General features: G+C 37.3%; 1 protein-coding gene across 8 annotated transcripts in view; it reads left to right on the forward strand.

Annotated features, from left to right (window-relative positions):
• The window catches only part of ATP9B (ATPase phospholipid transporting 9B (putative)), a 290,806-nt gene that overhangs the window by 39,280 nt on the left and 233,756 nt on the right, over positions 1–17,770 (forward strand). For all 8 annotated transcript variants that reach the window (XM_038389752.2, XM_043508242.1, XM_043508239.1 and 5 more), the window contains exons 3-5: positions 3,777–3,927; positions 6,943–7,056; positions 14,404–14,512. In XM_038389752.2, the coding sequence (XP_038245680.1) occupies positions 3,777–3,927; positions 6,943–7,056; positions 14,404–14,512 (374 nt within the window). The remainder of the gene's footprint in view (positions 1–3,776; positions 3,928–6,942; positions 7,057–14,403; positions 14,513–17,770) is intronic.

The raw sequence follows: 17,770 nt of genomic DNA on the forward strand, positions 1-17,770 counted from the left end.
AACCCCAAACCTAACACGTTTGTTTCCAGGCAAATAGGCAGAAAACCCCTCTAGTTGCTCTTAGGTAAAAAAAACAAAACAAAACTTCAGGTCTGTGAAGACTTGTGAATTTCCCTGCAGGTTAACTACCCTGCCTTTAGGTAGAGAAAACTCACCCTCACAAAAGACAATTTCCTTTTGTCTCTGCTCTGGCCCCAAAGCGGAGGAAAAAAACCTCTAAGTGTTTTCAGTTTAACCTGCTTTCCAGCAACCCAAAGGAAAAAAAATATTTCCTTTTCAAATCTGTGCTTCTGGTTCAAAAAATCTCAAAATGATTTCAAGTTGATCCCACCGCTCTACCACCATGTCAAGGTTCCTTCCCCACTCTGAACTCTAGGGTACAGATGTGGGGACCTGCATAAAAACCTCCTAAGATTACTTTTACCAGCTTAGATTAAAACTTCCCCAAGGTACAAACTATTTTACCCTTTGCCCTTGGACTTCCACTGCCACCACCCAGTGACTGGGTTTACTGGGAAAGCGTTGTTTGGAAACGTCTTTTTCACCAAAACCTTGCACCCCCCTGCTTGGGGAAGGCTTGATAAAAATCCTCACCAGTTTCCATAGGTGACCACAGACCCAAACCCTTGGATCTTAAGAACAATGAAAAAAGCATTCAATTTCTTACAAGAAGAATTTTAATATAAGAAAAAGTAAAAAGAATCACCTCTGTAAAATCAGGATGGTAAATACCTTACAGGGTAATTAGATTCAAAACATAGAGAATCCCTCTAGGCAAAACCTTAACAAAGACAGGATTATCCATTCTATTCAGCACAGCTTAATTTTCTCAGCCATTTAAAGAAATCATAATCTAACGCATATCTAGGTAGATTACTTACTAAGTTCTAAGACTCCATTTCTGTTCTGTCCCCCGGCAAAAGCATCACACAGACAGACACAGACCCTTTGTTTCTCCCTCCCTCCAGCTTTGAAAGTATCTTGTCTTCTCATTGGTCATTGTGGTCAGGTGCCAGCGAGGTTATCCTAGCTTCTTAACCCTTTACAGGTGAAAGGGTTTTTCCTCGGCCAGGAGGGATTTTAAAGGTGTTTACCATTCCCTTTATTTTTAGGACACAGGGCTAGTCTCATGAACATAGCCCTCTAAACTAATAAGGCAATTGAGAATTAAAGGTCAGGTTTGCTAGAACACTTCGGTGAATTTGCTCTACTGTAGTGAATAAGAGCAGCTTATACCTAGGCTTAACACTGGTGTTTTCTGGTTGCTTTGGTATACCAGTGAATCTGCTCTTTCAAGTTTTATGTGCACGCACATGCGGTCTGGAGTTTTTAATAATTTAAAAAAAACTATGGAAATTGCCAAAGAAAACTCAGTTAAATTACTTAGCTGTACTTGCAACTTTAATTTCAGTTTAAGTGTAAAACACATTACTGAGATGTTGTAATGCTCCCCAAACCCAGTATTTTAGACCCAGATAATTCGAGTTAAGATTATACTTAGAGATGTCTAAACAATAAATTACTGCACAGCAATTGGGTGTGAATCTACACTGTCATAAATATAAAGGGAAGGATAACCACCTTTCTGTATACAGTGCTATAAAATCCCTCCTGGCCAGAGGCAAAATCCTTTCACCTGTAAAGGGTTAAGAAGCTAAGGTAACCTCGCTGGTACCTGACCCAAAATGACCAATGAGGGGACAAGATATTTTCAAATCTGGAGGGGGGGACACAGCGGGTTCTGGCTGTCTGTGTGATGCTTTTGCCGGGAACAGATCAGGAATGCAAGCCTTACAACTCCTTTAAAGTTAGTAAGTAATTTAGCTAGAAAATGCGTGAGATTTTTTTGTTTGTTTGTTTAATGGCTTGTAAAATAAGCTGTGCTAGAGGGAATGTATATTCTGGTTTTTGTGTCTTTTTGTAACTTAAGGTTTCACCTAGAGGGATTCTCTATGTCTTGACTCTGATTACCCTGTAAAGTATTTACCATCCTGATTTTACAGAGGTGATTCTTTTACCTTTTCTTGAAATAAAATCCTTCTTTTAAGAACCTGATTGATTTTTCATTGTTCCAAAGATCCAAGGGTTTGGGTCTGTGTTCACCTGTACTAATTGTTGAGTATATTATTATCAAGCCTTTCCCAAGAAAGGAGGTGTAGGGCTTGGGGGGGATATTTTGGGGGAAGACGTCTCCAAGTGGTCTCTTTCCCTGTTCTTTGTTTAAAATGCTTGGTGGTGGCAGCATACTGTTCAAGGATAAGGCAAAGTTTGTACCTTGGGGAAGTTTTTAACCTAAGCTGGTAAGAATAAGCTTAGGGGGTCTTTCATGCAGGTCCCCACATCTGTACCCTAGAGTTCAGAGTGGGGAAGGAACCTTGATAGCTCCAGTGTGTCATAAACTGTCTGTATGGACTCTGTTGCTGCTCACTGAAGTTCTCTACTGTAAACAAAGCACACTAGGGAACTTTCAGGGCGTGGTCGCATGTTTCACACAATCAGGTAGTGTGTGGCATGCTGGAGTGCTGTAGATTTGCTCCCCAGCTTGCTGTGCACTAACTAGTCATAAATACAAGACCTTAAAAGAAATCCAGAAAGGCACACAAGTAACCTTGACCCCCTGCCTTGTTAAAAATACCATGAGGTGAAAAAAATGTTTTAGAAATTCAATTAATCTAATCTGGGAAAGCAAACACTAAAATGTCTTGATTGTAATCATCTGATTATTGCATACCATCATTACAAGGCAGAGTTAAGGTTGTTTAGGTGCCTTACTGTGTATGCCTACTTTAACAGGTTAGGGTTTCTTTTAAATGTAGCCATAAAACTGAACATCGTACTACAAAATACCTGGAATGTGTTTTATCCTTGAGGGTACATATCAGTAACTTAACTCCATTTTAATGCAGTTTTTTTGTGTGGGAATATGTTGTTATATTCCAGGTTAGAAGTTGGCTAGTATGGAACATAGCCCACAATGGCAGGGAGAGAGCTGAGACTGAATGAAGGAAAGACACAACTGCATTAATTAAGTGAAGGGATTTTTAGGGTATTAGGTTTGAGACAGCTGTGATGAAGTAATTACTCCAGCACACTAAAAAATTACTGTCCTCTGAAGAGTTGAGGATGGCTGCCATTAGAAGAAGAGGAGAATGCCATCTGGAAAAGCCCTGTTTTTTATGGTTGTACTTCGGATACACAAAGCTACCATTTTTGTTTAATTTAGTCTGGTTTCTAAATGAAACAAAAAGCGTGGGTTCATTAGTCAGTTGGACTTCTAAACCTGCTAGCAATGAGCCCTACTTGTTCATGGCTCGACTCATATGATCTGTCACATTTAGACTTTCCTTAAAAAATAAAAATATTTTTTAAGGTATATGTCTACAGCATGAATGAGTAAAAATCTCAGCAGAGACAGTAACTAGGCTGTATTTCAATAACAGCAAAAAAAATTAAAAAAAAATCAAAATCTAGAGTTCATTTTTCTGAGGGAAGATGAGTAACAGAACAAACAGATTTATCTTGAAAAGCCTGTTAAGAAGGTGATAGCAGCCACACATAATTTTTACAGGTAAGGCTAAGTATTAGAAATACTCTACACCTGCACTAGATATTGAAACAATCAACACTTTATTTATGATATAGATATAGGCCAAAATTTCAAACCTGAGGGCCTAAATATATTCTCCTAACTTCAGATTTCCAGGTTTGAAAATATTGCCCATAATGCATAGAATAGCTTTTTAAAAATTAAACCAAATATTTCTTGTTCTTTACAGTTGCTGTGACTGGCTCATAAACATTTGCAGAAGAAAGAAAGAGCTAAAAGCTCGTACGGTGTGGCTGGGATGTCCTGAAAAATGTGAAGAAAAATATCCAAGAAATGCTATAAAAAATCAAAAATACAATATCTTTACATTTATACCTGGGGTAAGGCTACTAATGATTACTTGAAAGTGGGCTTAGTTTATGCCCCTTATGGTACCTTTTAAAAGAAAAAAAAAGTCTGAAGAAATAGATATTCTTATCTACTTCATACATTCTGTATTTAATTTCTCATTCTCCTTATTAGTGATGACCCTTACATGAGAGTAAGACTTTTTGTTTCTAATCTCACTGTATTTTCAAAGTGGCAAAGATTATAGAAGTGCAATTTGCATGTAATTCAATGAGTCATGTAGCTAGAATTCCATGCTGTCTCTAAAAATTCAGGGATAAATGTTCTTTTGCATTTCTTTATTCCTCACTAGAAGTTGTAATCTCTCTGTGTGTTATCACAGCTGATTGGGTGGAAATGATTATTTTGTCACAGAAGTTTAAGTTTAAATGAGGAATAAATAGTTGAAGGTTCATGCTCTTATGCAGAAGTCTTTAACAGCAGTGAGTGCGTATAAGAAAATACAATAAGTATAAATAAAATAGTGAAAAATTTTCCATTTAAATAACAGGACTTGGTTGCTCTTAAATTATTTTAAGGACAATGTTAACAAGGCCTAGTTTAATATTAATGTGCTGTCTTTTCAGATCTGTTTTTGCATATTGTGGTTTTAAAGTGCAGAATTCTTTTATGCATTGAATTCACCTTTTAAGTACAGTTTGTTGTTGCAGACTGCAATATTTTTCCATTTTATTTAAAAACAAATCTCCCAGTGTGGCTTTTTATTTATTTATTTTTTTTGTTATTTAACAGAGTTGATTTAAGTGAATTCTTTGCCTTCAGTGTTCATTCTTTGCATAAATTACAAATTGACTTCACAAATGTTTTGGATAGCTGTTTCATTGTTATTTGGATTTTTTAAATTTTTTTTATCAGTTCTGCTAAAAATATAACTTTTGAGGAGAGATGTTTCAATGACTAAATGATGTTAAATCATGATAGCATGCATTTTTGATATTTCATATAAATTTTTACTAATACATTTTTCATTTGTATGGAGTCTTTTTTTGTATTAACAAATTGTCTTGTAGGTTTCAATATAGAAATGTTTTGTTCTTTGAATTTAAGTAATCATACCTGTTTTATATTGAGCATTGAGCCTATACCTCTAACCATTCATCCAGTAGCTGGCAAATGCTTGATATCTAATATGTCTCTTTATTAAAACTCAAAAAATGTAATGGCACCATAATTAAGACCGATCTTTTGTCAGGGTAATAAGATGTCAACTGTCTCAAGGAGATAGATAAATATTCTCATCTTTATTGAGTCAATCCAATGTTTTCTTCCTTGGCTTAAATTATTAAATACTCAGATTGGTTACGCAGTGTATACTTTCATAAGGATCACAAAGTTCATTAAGTATACGGTAAGCTATTGATTGTTGTGGTTAAAAATATATGTGTCACAAGGCATGTTCCTGATGCCTGTAAAGGTGAGCCATAATTTGCTGTTACCTGTTGAGGGAGATAGCATGGTTCAGGTTCTTTTCCTAAGAAGATATGATACTTTGAAAATGTTTTATAATTGCACAGTAGGAATCCTATTTTCATTTTTTTTAAAGAAAAATGGGCAGTTTTTTAACTGTTAATTTATGCTAACTGGCACTTTAAATAAACCACTGGTGAGGAGAAAAAAGCTAATCACCCTGCTGAGATTAATTTGTGAAATAATTAAAACATTTTAGACATCAAAGGAAAATGTTTTATTGTGAAAATAAACACAATATCACTCCAGCATAGCTATTTATCATTTTAACAATTACAGCACTGTACAGTATTGTAAATAATTTATGTAACTGCTCTCTGTAAGTATTAATAGTATTCATAAGTTAATAATAAATGTTGTACTTATTGAATGACTTCTGTTGAAACTTCCATAATGTTGTAGTGCATCTGGCACTTAGTTGTAATTTTATGGTTTGCACTCCCGCTACTGGCAAATATGAGTATAGTTTATTAGTTTCATACTGAAAATAAATAATATTTGGACTAATTTACTGAGCAAGGTATTATAAGTGTTTTACTTTGACTTAGCAAAGCAAAAAAACAAATAAAACAAAAACACTCAAAATATTGCTTTGATATATTTTCTCATGAGAACCTGTGTAATACCATGTATATTGTAATAAATGTGGACTTAAATATTAAAGCTTCTAAATTTTACTTTATGGTCATCTTGTTACATTTACACAAGGCCAAAAAGTGTCTCATAAAATTTTCATGCCCTCATGATTCTCCTGGACAGTCTTGTTCTCATGTAATTTCTTTCCTCTGCCTATGAAGATATTTGCTTGGAGATGGAACCTGAAAAGAGGGAACAAAGGTGGCTAAACACCTGTTCATGCTCACTAGTTCAGTTCCCAGCATAAATCAGCAACCTCAGGTCTACTGTACCCTAAAGTAGCTAATAACTATTCCCAGAGGCTTTTCTGCCTACTGTGGCTTGTTGGAGCACAGTATTGTTTCAGTCAGGATGCTAACATACTCCCTGTGTTGGGACTGTGGAGTTACTGATATGCAAAATTAGGTCACCCACACAACCTTAATTTTGCTTTGTATTGATACCATGAGGAAAAAGAAACTACTGTCTTTAAAAATCCAAGTTTGGACCACAAACACTAAAATACCTTAATCATAATTGATTTTTGAATGTTGTTGCTGTAGGGCAGACTGCAGATAGTTTGAGTTAATTCCAAACCATTTTACAGTAATTTAATCCAGATTAGATAGGTAGAGATGGATTATTTTCAATAATCTCTAGTATATCTTGAAAATTCATTGATCGTTATGCCTGTGATTGCTGCTGTTTATGGGTTGTATTCAAGTAATTTAAAATGATTTTCTCTGTATGTAATGGTTCCTATAAAAAGTGATAATGAACTAAGTTTATTAAACATGCAGTATAATGAAGTTATACTTATGGAAAAAGTAACATTTTTTTCATGTACATTCCTGAAATAAAATTTTAAGTTATTTTTTCTGTTTTTCTTTTGTTTTTCATTTTAGGTTTTATATGAACAGTTCAAGTTTTTCTTGAATCTCTATTTTCTCATCGTGTCCTGCTCACAGTTTGTACCAGCATTGAAAATAGGCTACCTGTACACCTACTGGGCTCCTCTGGTAAACAAAAGCTGATATAAGATAGGTTTTAGTATTAGTCTGCTTTTGATTTTAGAATTTTATTTATAAAATTTAAAAATTATTTTCAATGCTTATGTTCTAATATGTGCGGGGGAGGAGGGGGAGGCGGCACTGGCAGGGTGCTCAATTGTTTGTTTAAACTGTTATGGGCAGATATTCCCAAAAGTATTTCTTGTTCCCCAGGAGCTCTGCAGCTCCTGTGTGAACTACTTCCTTATCTAAATTGTTAGTACTCCCTATCTAGCTGGTGGTAGCTACTGAAATATGAAACAAAAATATCAGTTTTGGTACAGAACATTTGGTACATTAACTAATTTTGTTTTTGACTTTATCAAACGCTGACTGCAAAATGGAGATATATATATACTATATACTATATATATATATATAGTATTTTCCGATGTTCTGTAGCTTTCATCTGTATGAGAGGGCACAGTCAGAAGTTTAAATTCTTCCATCCCTTGCATGTCCGATAATCTTCACCATTTTCTGTCTCCAAAGCAAATGGAGGCAGGTAAGATCTTTGGCTCTTTCACTCAGGACGACTACTCAAGAAGAACTGTCCAGAATTCTCTTCCTCCAAACTATACAGAAGGCAGAATCAAGGTCTCCTTTTGTAGCAGGACGCTTCACAAGATTTTAAAAAATAACTACATTTGTCTTCATTTCTTCAATGTCTTCAAGGTTATTCTCCTTGTAATTGTTACAATCCACCCCACACCTTTCCCCCCCAAAAAGAGGTTTCTAAGGAGGATTTAGTGGGTGGCATCTCCCTCAGGATACAGGATATCCTCAGGGTACAGCTATGTTACGACCTCTGGGTATGACTCCCAATTTGTGTACGCATACCCGCGGTAGCACAGAGAGAGCTAGAGCGAGTACGAATAGCAGTGTACCCATGGTAGTGCGGGCAACGGCAGCTGTTTTGAGTATGTACCCACGGGATTCAGGTGGGTTTGTACTCAGCACAGCAAAGCTGTGCTGCTGTTGCCTGTGCTACCATGGTTATGCTACTTTTTATACTTGCACTAACTCTTATCAAGCTATTGCGAGTATGTTTATGCAAACTGAGAATCACTCCCCTGATTTGTAGTGCAGATGTAGCCTAAGGCAAGCAGCAAGGGAAAACTGAATGCAAGAAATGTCCCCATTGTTAATCCCCTTGTTAGGCTACTGGGGGCAAAGATGAAGCTGCCAGTTGGGGTGTAGGCAAGGTCTATGTTGAGGTAGTTGAGAAGACTGCAAGGGAACTCTGCTTGCAATTTCTGTGTTAGCAAAGCTCATATCAAGATGGTTGAACAGGATAGACTCCATTCTGCGACTAGACTCCACGCATCCAGAACCGAGTAGCAGTGGGCAGGATGTTCAAATGATTCAAATTTCATTCCCTGGAGGATGAGAATGTCTTCTCTTCCCTTCTAGCCTACATGGGTCCCACAGGAGATTAAAGTGGCTGCTCTTTTCCTTTGGGAAACTTGTAGGGAGCAAGCCTCTCATCTCTCACTTTTAAGTCTCTGTTGTAACTCTCCCTCATGTTCCCTCAGGGATTTGGCCCAGGGACCAATAAAGGAGAAGGCCTCTCAGCAAGCTTTTAAAGGAGCAGCACAAAATTTCAATTTTCCTGTAAAGTAGCTTATTCCATTACCTTCAAAGCTCCCGTTGATGTCTTAAAAACCTCTCGAGTCAGTTTTCAAATATTCTCCAAAGGTGAGGGGAAATCTCTGAAGTCAGGGGTTGGATGAAAGTAAAGCACTCACTCATCTATACTTCCCAGAATTAAGGATGCATAGGGTAGGGGATCTGTCTTTGCACGCTTCTGTGGGTTTGTTGTTTTGTTTTTTTTTTTGGAGGAAAACACATACATTTTTGTTAACTTGAGAGAGTCCTGTAATGCCTCCTTCATCCAATATAAGAGTGTGGTTAGGAGGGGTATTTTTTCTCTATTAAGGCAAAATGTCCTAAGATGCAAATTCATAAATTTCACATGCACTAAAAGACTTCATTGCTCTTCCGTAAGGCAGAGCCTGCTATAGCCTTGTTAGTCAAGGGGACACAGCTGTACCATATGAAGTAGTACTCCTTGGGAGTACTCCTTTGTTAGGAACTGACAAGAGGAGAATAGGATCATCATTCAGACACAACTTGGATACATTGACTTCAACCCTGACAATATTGGCTGCGACCACAGATTATGCTGGACTGATCTCTACTGGAAGGCTGTTTTAACAACCACGTGCCTCGTATGTAGATTTTCCTAGTAGTTCCTGCTGGGACCAATGCTTAAACTGACAAAGATTTACGCTACACTGTAGAGTTTATAACAGAGTGGCCCATGAAGAAGCTCTTCATATGGAACTGTGTTTCACAGTCATCATCTAATGTCAACCTTATAAATCTTCTATTGATAGGCTCTTAGAGGAGTAAAGTTACAGAGCAGTCATTGAGGCCAGGACATGGATGAGAAGAAGGGAAAATAAAGGTCTTCTGTCCAGTGAGAGACTCCAGATATGTTACTTCATTTGCACTCCCTTTGAAATTGATGTTCCTCCAGTGTTGAGAAGATACATTAGAAAGAGACCACTGCAGTCATTTCTGAGAGTTGGAAGACTCTGACTAGGTTTCCTTGGGAAACTGCTGAACGTGAACAGTTCTTATTAGCTTTGGTTTTCCCTAATTCTGAGGATTCTACTTCTCCAAGAGGGGGAATTTCAGAATGGCCTTCATGTGGAAGGCTAACATCTTGGGAAAATCAGTGTTTGAGCTATTCAGAAAAGTAGATTCAATAGAACTGTGTCTCACTTTTCCCTGGGACACAAAGTTCAAATAAAAGCAAACCAACATCAACAACAAATCTTTTTATAGTATCAGAATATGAAGAATGTAATAGTTGATCTCCTACACATTTTAATAATGGAGCTAGTTCCTTACAGAATGGACGTTTTCAAAAGTGCACCAGAGCCTCAGCGCTATCAAACTGAAGCAGTGACATGCTGGCAGTCCTAGATTTCAGGTCTTTCTCAGTAAGGTCATAAATGAATATCAGCGGTAAATACTGAAATCAAGTTTAACAACGTTTATCCTCCCATGTTTTCATATTCCAAGTAGATCTCCAGGGTATTATGTTCATTCTGATCACAAGAGAATCTTTAGATTCTGCTACAATGAAAAACATTTCCAATACATTTTAGTTTCCATTTCCACACAGGTATTCACAAACACCCTAGTCACCTCTTCCTTGAAGAGAAAGAGAGATCCATTTATTCTTATCTGGGTGACCTCACTAGGTTTCCTTCACACGTCACTGTTATGCTGGACTTGGCATCTGGTGCTCTTTCTGCAGGAATAAGGCTTTAAGTGAACAAGGGGAAGAAGCATTTGCAACCTTTTAAACTCAATATCAGAGCTGTCTAGTCATTGTTCAAGACAATGTTTATTTCAGAAGAGAGACAGGAGAAGATTCTGATTTGTTACATGTCGGTACATCTCTACTAAACTAAAATCCCTGATTCAGCTCCTTAGCTTGCTGGTCTCATACATGAATACCTTGCACAGTTATTGCTTCATTTCCAGCCTGCAATTGCTGCTGCTAAGTATATAAATATCTTGGGCTGCAGCTAATATTAGCATCTCTTGTTAAATTCATCCTTAAGACTGTTCAGCATCTACGTAGCTAGTCATCTGGGTAGATTATCAGGCTCCAGGAAAGGGAAGCACATCTGTACTCGTGAGACACAGTGGTGTGATAGGTTTCAGAATAGCAGCCGTGTTAGTCTGTATTCGCAAAAAGAAAAGGAGTACTTGTGGCACCTTAGAGACTAACAAATTTATTAGAGCATAAGCTTTCATGAGTTACAGCTCACTTCATCGGATAAGCAACACATAAGAAGGAGAGTATAAACAGTCTAGAGCTGTGACTCAGTAGGCTACTTCTCTGTTTCCAGCAGATGACACTTCAGAAAATGCTCCTTAATAAGCTGATATGAAGACTTTAGGGATTGCTCAAGGAAGCAGTCTTGATCATGTCCTGAGCAGAAGCTTTCATTCTATCCCTCAGGATTTTACATGTTAAAGGAGAAGAAAAGTCAGGGTCAATTGGTTCAGCACAATGCACTTAGAACCAAGGGAATGGAATCTGGACTAGTTATCCTTTCTAAGTATCTCAAGTCAGGTTGAAAGCCCACTGATTAATCTTATGTCCAGATAGGGCTGGAAAACCGAAAGATACTATGTGAAGAAGGGACTTATAGAAGTAGACCCCATATCTTCAAAGTGACACTAACGTTTCCTTTATGCCTTCTCTTTCCATCAAAACCATTGAGGGTGAAGATGGCAAAAAGACTGCAAAAGGAACAGACCATAGTGATTCTTTCACCTTTTCAATGATCCTCAGGTTCAGACCCAATTCTGGATGAAATAAACCTTTGCCAAGATCCAGAGTCAAAAGAATATACTATGGCAGAGGCCTACTCTACACTAAAATCCAGTGCTGCTTAAACTATCAGTTTAGATGCTGAGTGGAATAAACTATAGTCGCTGATATTTTAAGAACATGAAATATCCTCTGATAGTTCAGAGGAAACTTGCAAATGGCCCTTATTAATTGCTTTAATGAGGTCCAGATGTTGGTGTTACAAGATATACACCAGGGCAAAATCAGCTAAACAAAATTGGAGTTTTTATAAGTTGGTCTGACCTTGGTCTTTGGCAAGACAAGGCTGCAATTGTAAATATTGCACTGTAAGAAAGTAAGGAGAATCTCTGATCACCATCACATCAGGTTCCTCAGGACTACCTCTTTAATTAATCCTCCAGTAATGTGCCAATTCCTGTCATGATCTTGCAATGTGTTTTGCAGGTGGTCATAAAACCACTTTTCTAACTGTTATATAGTCAGTATTACGCCACCTCGTCTCACTGAAACTGTGTTGCTTATTTACCACCACCTCACTCAGGAATGTTTTTGGAGCTTGGCATGGTCTCTGTGGAATCTCAGATTTCAGAGTAGCAGCATATTCTATCAAGGCATGTTAATTCTTCAAACTGACCAGGCCTTCAAGGTCACCATAATCTTCAGCATATTATAGGAAGAAGTATTGTCCTTTGTCTGAATCCAAACATCATAAGTAATTGGAAGGGCCTAAGTTGGATGTGAGCAGGGTCATCAAGGAAATAAAAGCAGAGGCATTTGAACCCTGAAGTACAACCCCTGTCAAGCACATTACTGCTCATCTGTTCTGTTTGTACAGTGCTAGGCAAATGGGGTCCTGGTGCATGTCTGGGGCTCCTGGTACAATAGTAATAAAATAATAAATTGTGTGATCACTCACATCTTACACTGAGATCTATAAGGCCACCATGTCTATTTGCACTTATAAAAATATCATAAAATTGTCTTCTCATCTGCAGATGTAGAGTTGGTAAATGGGGTGCAGCCTTAAGTTCCTTTTCCAACTTCTGCATAGTTCAATTGAATCTTCCCTCCCTAAGGATGATTAACTGCTTTCTACATGAAGACAGTCGGCCGTGAAGGGGCCAGAGAAGGGAAAACTTGCCTTACCTGTGAATTTTCTTTTTAGGACTCTCCAATGCAGACAATCTGATCCTTCCTTGAAGGTTTACAATATGTTCAAAATTTTGTGTGGCTCTTGCTCGCTTGTTAAGTAATTTGAAAAGGGGAGAGCATATTCCTCTAGGAAACTCTTATCAGTTTTCCTGCAAGTGGTTCTCGTTGATTTGCCCCCTCTTAATATTTATACAGTAAGTATTTTTGATCTTTGGAATCTTTTGTCTGGAGAATTCTTCCTGAGTGGCAGACATAAGTCTGCCTTTTATTACTTAGCTTTCCCTCTTTTGTGTTTCCAGAGATTATACTGGCTGCTTGTAGGAGCCTGGTTGGCACTACCCTTTCATAGCTGTGAATTGAATTGGGGTACTCCCCAGAATTGAAGGATCCGTGGTCATGAGTTTCACAAAACCTAAAGGGTCAGCCCTGTTTCAGTGTTTGGAGGACTGTGAATAGCCAGCACTAATTTGGAAAAATTAGTGACAAACTTTCCAATTTAGCCATCTGTTTACTACAGTTCACCCTTTTCTGCCTATCTTTGTAAGAAAAAGGACAATAAACTTCTTTTTTTTTAAAAAAAGAAGCAAGATGAGATTATCCCCATCACTACTATAGGTAGGCTTGGCAGAATTTGGTTTTTAATTTTTTAATAATTTTGATGAATAATATCATGTTTATTTTTAAGCATGTTTAATTTTTTTGTCTATTTAAATTTTTAGTTGCAGGAAATTATGGGTGGGCGGAAAATAATTTAATGACAGTAGACATCAAAATTCATAAAGAGTAAAAGCTTTCATAACTGTTAAAACACAAATTGTCAGCTTCACATGTCAAAATATATAAATATCCTTAAATCAAATGCTAATAAGTTCTCAGACAAATTGCAAAAAAAAGCTGTTTATGTTTCAGTTATTATTGATGGAAGTATTTGTTTTGTTGTTTTATATGGTGAAGTTGACATTTACAGATCTTTACTGATAAAAATCCTTGCAACGCTAACTATAGATCCCCAAAATCACTGTGTTGAGGAATGCTTCTTGGACTGTAAAAGCTGTCTCAGATATATATAGTATAAATAAATGCAGTGGCTTATTTGAAAGATGTTAATTTCTTCTAAAATACAAATTATATCTAAAATTTTCCCCTCTAGTGCACATATATATGATTATTTTCCAGCAAATTACAAGTTTTGTATCATTTGTAATTTGCTGGAATATGCCAAGAAATGAAAATTGTTCAATACTTGTACTTCACACAATGCAGAGTCAACCTATGGAACTCTTTGCCAGATGATGTTGTGAAGGCCAAGACTATAACAGCGTTCAAAAAGAACTAGATAAATTCATGGAGGATAGGTCCATCAGTGGCTATTAGCCAGGATAGGTAGAGATGGTGTCCCTAGCCTCAGCTTGCCTGATGCTGGGAATGAGCGACAGGGAATGGATCACTTGATGATTACCTGTTCATTCCGTCTGGGGCACCTGGCACTGGCCACTGTTGGAAGACAGGATACTGGGCTAGATGGACCCAGCATGGCCGTTCTTATGTTTGTAAAATGTTTTCACAAATTGTGTTTCTACAGTAAAGATGAACTAGATTGACAGAAAAGGTTTAAAAAAACCCTGAACTGTCGTCAACGATGAAATACTCCAAATATACTCCAAAATATACATTTTTCTTCTACTGTCATGTTCCTTTTTATGTATTTTTTTAAAAATATTTTCCATTTTGGGAAATGTGTATTATCATTATGTTTTGAACAGGGATTTGTTTTGGCTGTCACAATGGTGCGTGAGGCAGTTGATGAATTTCGACGTTACCAGCGAGACAAGGAAATGAACTCTCAGTTATATAGCAAGCTTACAATACGAGGTTGGTTAAAAACATTTTTTATTAAGTATTTTATAATCCACATTCTGTAGTTCTGAACTTAGACTAAAACAGTTTTTAAAATAACAAAAGTGATAATAGGTTTTTGAAATGTTATCCTGGTAGGAATGAATTCCATATAATCTGACAAGAGATGTGCTTAGGGGGACAAAGTATTCATTTCTGGTAGCTGAATAAAGCATGTAAAACTCTATCTGTTCCAGAAATCTGAAGGCTTTTGTTAATAGCAACTTACATGTACCACATCTATAAATTTTCAGTTATTACATGAGGGAAAATAGTTTTTTAAAATACGCTACCACTTTAAAGTGCGGTTCTTCTTTGAAATGGATAAAGAACAACAAGTCACTATCACTGTGTGGCATGCATCCAAGGTTGAAAGGAATTTAAGAATGAAGTGGCTAAGCTGCTAACAAAAATACGCTTTAGCTAATTAAAATTTGCTGTCTTCCAGCCCTGTTTCCAGGCAGAGTAACTAATGTTTTACATATGTTTTTAAAAAAGCACTGGAGGTGATTCAGAGAAGTAGATCGTAGAGGATCAGTAATAAGTATACTGGCTGAAATATCTAAAAATAAAAATATAAAACTGCTACTATAATCACATGATGGGGGGTAAATCAGCAGTTTTTGAAAAAGAAAAATCATGTCTTTCTAATCTACTAGAAACCTTTAAAACATATAAGTAAAATATGGATACAGGAGGACAGGATGTGTCAAGGTTCTTTCCCCACTCTGAACTCTAGGATACAGATGTGGGGACCTGCTTATTCTTGCCAGCTTAGGTTAAAAACTTCCCCAAGATACAAACTTTGCCTTGTCCTTGAACAGTATGCTGCCACCACCAAGCATTTTAAACAAAGAACAGGGAAAGAGACCACTTGGAGACGTCTTCCCCCAAAATATCCCCCCCAAGCCCTACACCTCCTTTCTTGGGAAAGGCTTGATAATAATCCTCACCAATTGGTACAGGTGAACACAGACCCAAACCCTTGGATCTTTGGAACAATGAAAAATCAATCAGGTTCTTAAAAGAAGGATTTTATTTCAAGAAAAGGTAAAAGAATCACCTCTGTAAAATCAGGATGGTAAATACTTTACAGGGTAATCAGAGTCAAGACATAGAGAATCCCTCTAGGTGAAACCTTAAGTTACAAAAAGACACAAAAACCAGAATATACATTCCCTCTAGCACAGCTTATTTTACAAGCCATTAAACAAAAGAAAATCTCACGCATTTTCTAGCTAGATTACTTACTAACTTTAAAGGAGTTGTAAGGCTTGCATTCCTGATCTGTTCCCGGCAAAAGCATCACACAGACAGCCAGAACCCGCTGTGTCCCCCCCTCCAGATTTGAAAATATCTTGTCCCCTCATTGGTCATTTTGGGTCAGGTACCAGCGAGGTTACCTTAGCTTCTTAACCCTTTACAGGTGAAAGGGTTTTGCCTCTGGCCAGGAAGGATTTTATAGCACTGTATATAGAAAGGTGGTTACCCTTCCCTTTATATTTGTGACAGGATGGCATAACTTTTTTGGGCTTTCTGAAAACCTTAAACAGAGTCCCTTAAAAAGGCAGGAAAAGAAATGAAGTAGTCATGAGGGAAATACAAAATACTATTGGTGACCAAGAACTAGTTTAGTAACAGCTGTTTAGTCACAGCTGAAGTTTTTTTATAGGATGCATCCCATCGAACCAAAACCTTAAAAGCACAGAAATAAGAAGTTAAGGGGAAACGTAAGCATTCCTTTCCATGTTGCCTACCAGTGCTCCTGGTAAAACATGGAAGGGTTCCACAAGGCTCTTGCTTTCAGCAGGTATCCAAAAATGATACATACCCCAGATTCACCATGTGTTTTGTTCTGGGACAGGTCACAGTCCAGGCTTCCTGATGTATGCTTCCCCTCTCTTGCAAGGGGGGAGGCTGCTCTATGCCTATCTTCTGTGACAGATTCTCTGGGCACCCAGGACTGAAGGTCACCTTGTACCCACCCCCCACCAGCAGCATAATGGAGACTTGCTTGTGGTTAACTGGATGTCTGTTCCCTGATAACTCCAGCCTATTAGCCACCCAAGCACTCTCCTCTAGGCTGTGACAGTCCTTACTTTGCCATACAGATGAATAGTCAGTGTACTCCAGCCCCCGAGTCCTTTTGAGGAGTTCTCCTGTAGTGTCCAGCCATTTCTTCACTGAACACTCTCAGAAATATCAGGTCTGCTGTACCCAAAAGAACAGTATATATGCCAGCTTGTCTGATTCAACTCAGGATCAGCTCTTTTCTTAATACCAGAGCACTGAGATATATTTATGGTGAAAACACAAAGTTTATTATCAGGGATTCAAGAGGTAGTGAGTAAGGATAATAGAGAAAAAAGTTACATATAAAACAAAATCATAACATGCTTTTTAGAGATTAAACTTTATTAGGTTAACCTTCTACCTAGTGAAGTTTATCTCCTCAGAAGCCTTCTGCAGCATCTTCATCCACAGCTGGTTGTGATCCCATTTTTATAAATGTAAATACACTGCCTGTTTAATTCCTAGCTGCAGAATGTCATCTTTGTCCCCTAAATATAGTCCAGCAAAGTGTTTGAAGTGTTTCTCAAAATAAAGTTACCTTCCCTGCTGTGTCTCTATACCTGTTAGTTCCTTTTTTAAATTCTTGCAATGTTTCATCTGCATTTAGCTTAGATGGGTGATGGGAGACTCACTGTGAATGAGACAATACTTAATTTACATTTTGACAGACAATGGTGCATAAACATCCCTTGTCTGACAGAAAACTTGTTTTGCCACCTCTGCTGTGATACAGAATCTAAGAACATATTTTCAGCATTCATAGTATCATTTTGGAATGATATGAATAACCAGTGTGACCCTGACTTTAATTTAAGACCTCATGTGATATTCTTTAGTAAACCAGAACATAAAGTATTAGGATATAGATTCATAGATTTTAAAGCGAGAAGAGACCTTTGTGATCATCTAGTCCAGTGATACTCAATTAGATCTATTGCAGGCTGATTTGAGAATTTTATGATAGACAAGCCATTTGCACAAAATAAAAAAATAAAATTAAAAATACACGACTTCAGCTGCCAATAAAGACCTTGATTGCAACATAAAAATTAGAGACACTAATACTTAAAGCAGTTTATAAATCAGTATTATTACCTATGTTTGTGGCAATCTCTAATGGTAGGTGTGACATTGACAATCTCTGGCAAGCTTTGTGAAGAG

Source organism: Dermochelys coriacea, chromosome 2 (assembly GCF_009764565.3).
Source record: "Dermochelys coriacea isolate rDerCor1 chromosome 2, rDerCor1.pri.v4, whole genome shotgun sequence".
Classification (NCBI taxonomy): Eukaryota; Metazoa; Chordata; order Testudines; family Dermochelyidae; genus Dermochelys; species Dermochelys coriacea.